Raw genomic sequence first — 4,679 nt, 5'->3', positions numbered from 1 at the left:
GGAGTGTTTGTCTACAGGCGGGACAAGCTAGTCTCTGGACTCAAATCCCATGGTGCTCTCTACCCATGGGGTCCCTACCTGTTCCTGAGGTCTGAGAGAGCCCACGACCCCACCCATCCATACTAAGTTGGCATCTGTGTGTCAACACTGGGGGACAAAATGCAAATTAGAGACATATAAAATTCAAAGTTCACCAGCTGATGCCCACAGTGGAATGCTGATGCCTGAGGTCACCAGGTACATTCTTTAGGTGGAGCGAAGAGCAAAAGCTTTTCAAAGTTTGAGTGTTTATTAGTTTTTAAATAAGAGAAGTACTATTTTAATTTCACATCTTGGCTACGTTTCAACACAGGCAATGCCACAGAGTACCAAGCCCCACACTAAGCCAGGCATCAGCTCCCTCCCACCCTCCTTGCACAAGGCCCTGTCCAAGACCCTTTACTTCCCAGCTAAACACAACTGACAGATGAGTTCGGCAAAAAACACCAACAGGGCCTGCAGCAAGCCAGAGCGTTGCAGTGAGCCCCTCCTACAGACCACTTGTCACACAGGGCAGACAGCAAGCTCGCTCGTGGTGTAACCCTTGGCACACGCTCAGACTCAGAGACACAGGCACACTCTGCCCCGTGGACTTCTCAGGACCTCAGTGAGGTCTCTCTGCATGGAGACAAGACTGTGCAGGATGGCTTCTGAGCATGGAGCCATATCCAGGTCAGCGTGGTGTAAGGCATACAAGGGTAAGAGAGGCCATGTCAGCGATGAATAGCGTTATGGGAAAAATTCCCAGGCAGCAGGACAGACGTGGTGCTTGGTGGTCCAGTTTCGGCAACAGTGAAGTTCTCCAGTCTAAAGCCTATTGTGAACATATCACTGCTTCTTTGGCTCTGGGTGAAGCCATTTGCTCCAAGCTTGGTAACAGAAAAGAAAACAGGTTCCTCGGCATGGAAACAGCCTAGAGAAAGCCAGGGTCCCAGGGGTAGGAGGAAGATAGCAAAGCTCACTGTGGCTGGGGTACAGAAGACAGGGAAACCTGCCTAGTCACTAGCATTGAAACAAACATGTAAAGTGTGAGGGGCTTTAAACTAGAAACCTGGAATAAAAAATAAAAATAAAAATGAAAAAACAAAAAGCAAAACTGAAAAACTGAACAGTCAAGCTCCTCTTTCTAAATCACTTATTTACATATCGTGTCAGGGTATAACGTATAGACAAATGCATCCTGCAGGAAACACGGCCAACCCACAGGGCTCAACAGCATGTCACAGGACAGAGTCCTAGGAAGTTTCATCGCACATGGGCGTCTTTTAATAGGAGGGAAATCAGAAAATATCTGGCCAGACTGGGATGAGGCAAATGGAAACGCTTCAGAGCCCAAGGGTTCCCTCTCTGAGGGCGGGTGAGCAAGGGAGGAATGGAGCATGCAGGAAAGAACTCGTGAGTTACATCCCAGTCCCCACCCTTAGAAAAAAGAGAAAGAGGACACAGTTCCCATCAAGCCACACCCCACCCACATCACCCCACACCCACAGCAGCACCTCAGTGCACCCCCTCTGCTGCCCGCCATGCCTGGGTGAAAGAGGGGGCTGTGAGAAGGGTGAGGAGCAGTGAAGAGAGCCACACTTCAGTCTGCTTTCCACTCTCCGGCTCTGGTAGGAAGTCTGCAGTCATCTGATGCCTGACACAGAGCTGGAGTAGGAGGTGGCCACAAGAGGGGTGCCATTGTTGGCAGAGCAGCCTTGCCTCAGCGTCTCGAAGTACGAGGCCTGCACGGGCTTGTGACACTGCAGCACTTTAATGGCATCTTCTATCTTAAACCACTCTCTCTTCCGGCCTGTGGAGCAGAGGGGAGAGATGAAGACAAGCTGGGGCAGGGAGGACAGCTCCGAGAGGACCCGGAGAACACCAAGCCAGGCTTCACGGCTGCTGTGGTGCCTACAGTTCAGCACTGGAGGGGAACGCAGGAGGGTCAGGAATGGACGCTCATCCTTGGCTACACAGGGGAACCAAGGCCTTGGTACATGAGAGCCTAGCTCACCCTATGTCGCAAAGCCATACTTCTCAATACTTTGATTTCTTCACAGAAGTAAAGCTAGCACTCTCCATAATTCAAATCTTCTACAGAGCCAACTGAAGGACACAGATGGGCTGGGACCCAAAACTGAGAACCGCAAGCAGCGCTCGTCACACCACCCTCTCCAGGGCTCTAGCGCCGTCAGCTCGCACCTCCACGGAGGGGTCTGGAACCCTCATCCTTGGCAAACATTAACACCACCATCAGCTGCCAGGATCACCATGACGGTTGACTTATAATTTGCTATCACAGCTTTATTTTAAAAAGTGTGTAAGTGATGGGCCTGCTACAGAAAAAAGGACTTAAGAGTAAAGGCGCTTGCTGTGTAGGCCTGGTGCTTGAGCTCAAGTTCTGAAACCACATAAAAATGAAGATGAGAACAGGTTCCGTAGCTGTTCTGACTCCATGTGCATGCCATGGCAAGAGTGCATCCACACAGCAGGAGCAGTGGTGGCACACACCCAGGCAGGCAGATCTCTGAGAGTTTGAGGCCAGCCTGGTCTACGGAGCTGGTTCCTGAACAGCCAGGACTGTTACGGAGAAACCCTGTCTCAGGAGGAAAAAACAAAGACTGCACTCATGTGTGCAGACAACACACAAGCTAATTTAGAAAAAAGAAAGCACAAAAATAGAAACAACAAAAAGAACAATCAAACTTAACAAATTACTATTTTGAGCCTTCTTTTATTAAAGAAATTTATTATTTCTCCACTTGGGGCATGGAGACAAGAACCCAGGACCTCTGCACACAAGGCTGGCGCTCTACTGCACAGCCACAATCCTAGCCTCACTCTTTATCACTGCCATTAATATGTTTACTTATTTTCTCAGACCGGTGACACAGTGGGAGCCTCAACATCTACTGTCTACTTCTCTTGTTATGTCCTGACTTCTGCGGCACTAGCCACTTTCCCACGCAACAGCACCATGAAGATGTTAACATTCCAAAAGCTTTGTTCTCTCATGATCTACACAAAGACCCAAATTTTCACTACCAGAGTTAACATGGAGCTGGGTGGGATGGTACACAGGTGTACCTTCAGCATTTGAGTGGTTGGGCAGGAAGGTCAGAAGTAAGTGCACCAGGGGGCTGGAGAAGTGGCTCAATTGTTAAGAGCAATGGCTGTTCTTCCATAGGTCCTGAGTTCAAATCCCAGCAACCACATGGTGGCTCACAGCCATCTATAATGGGATCTGGTACCCTCTTCTGGCCTACAGGCATACATGCAAACAGAACACTGCATACATAATAATAAATCTTAAAATAAGTAATAAGTGCACCCAGGCTACATTGAGAGAAGCCCCATTGCTCCTGCCTTGTGCTTTAGATGACTCACTGGAGTTAATACTGAGCAAGCTAAGACGCTAGGAAAAGGGTTGTCTGGGTATTAACAAGCAAATGGTGCCTTAAAACCTGGGTGTGGCTCCTGCCAGGCTGAGTGGCAAGGACAGGCACACAACACACAAGCTAAGCAGGCCCTCTGCTCCAGTACCCCCCGCCCAAGGTATGATAAGAACCTAAGACAAGACTGCATCCTGCTCTCATCTTTGGTCCTGATGGCAGAGGCCCCAGGGCAGTATTTGCTCAAAAGGTATACCCCCTTTGGGAAGGATCCAACTTTATTTTAGAAACATTTATAAATTGTATGGCCCATGTTCCCACTTGTTGACCCTATTCCCAAATCAGCTTCTTCTTCATTTTCCACTCTATATACTAGCCTGCTCGGACTCAGACACCTTCATGCCTCTGCCTCCCGAGAGCTGAGATTAAAGGTATATGCCACCCTCGCCCGGTCTCACCTTCTTTTTAGACACCTTTTTAACACCTCAAATGTTAACTTCCTCAGCAATAAGAGGGACATGCTTGGTCATTTAGCATGCCACTACAGCAGGTGCCTGGACATAATGGGCTGGTGTGGGAGCTGCCTCGAGTCCTGTCATGACTTACCAATGTTCACTGAGTCTTCCCAGTCTTCCAGCACTTCCGTGACAACGAGCACATACACGTACGTCCTGTGCTTCCTCTCCTGGTTCTGACGGGCACAGAAAGGACAGAGGGAGAAGCTCTCCTCAGTGGGTTGAGATGCTTGAAGAAACACTATACGCTGCCCGGAAACACGACTCTCTCTGCTTTTGTTGTTTTGTCTGGTTCCACCAAAATAGAGAGCACACCCTTTGGACAGACTTTTTTTTAGTGTGCATGTGTGCGTGTTTGTGTACACATGCACAAGTGTGTGCCCATGAAGGCCAGAAGATGGTATCTGATCTCTGGGTTAGACTTACAGGTAGGTGTTAGCCACCAGATGTGGGTGCTGGGAATTGAACTCAGGTCTGCTGTAAGAATAGCATTTGTTTTTTTTTTTTGAGATAGGGTCTCACTATGTAGCCCTAGCAGTCCTGGAAACTGCTACATAGATCAGGTTTGGTGCGGGACGATTGTCTATATTCTGTCAATTATGTTTTAAATAAATGCTGATTGGCCAGTAGCCAGGCAGGAAGTATAGGCAGGACAACCAGTAGAGGTGGGTCAATGAGAACAAGAGAATTTTGTGGAGGAAGCCTATTCCTGCACAGTCCTGTCCAGACACCTAAGAAGGAAGATGTGACC

General features: G+C 48.8%; 1 protein-coding gene across 2 annotated transcripts in view; it reads right to left on the bottom strand.

Moving 5' to 3' along the window:
* Nucleotides 1-270: 270 nt before the first annotated feature.
* Nucleotides 271-4,679, bottom strand: part of LOC101982704 (diphosphoinositol polyphosphate phosphohydrolase 1) — a 57,612-nt gene continuing 53,203 nt past the window's right edge. For both annotated transcript variants that reach the window (XM_005360380.2, XM_013351215.2), the window contains 2 exons: nucleotides 4,020-4,104; nucleotides 271-1,831 (listed from right to left, as the gene is read on the bottom strand). In XM_005360380.2, coding sequence (XP_005360437.1) covers nucleotides 1,665-1,831; nucleotides 4,020-4,104 — 252 coding nt within the window. In that variant the 3' untranslated portion in view covers nucleotides 271-1,664. The remainder of the gene's footprint in view (nucleotides 1,832-4,019; nucleotides 4,105-4,679) is intronic.

The sequence above is a fragment of the Microtus ochrogaster genome, linkage group LG2, assembly GCF_000317375.1.
Source record: "Microtus ochrogaster isolate Prairie Vole_2 linkage group LG2, MicOch1.0, whole genome shotgun sequence".
NCBI classification, from domain to species: domain Eukaryota; kingdom Metazoa; phylum Chordata; class Mammalia; order Rodentia; family Cricetidae; genus Microtus; species Microtus ochrogaster.
The sequence above is the reverse complement of the archived record's forward strand: the minus strand, read 5'-3'. Positions and strand labels throughout refer to the sequence as shown.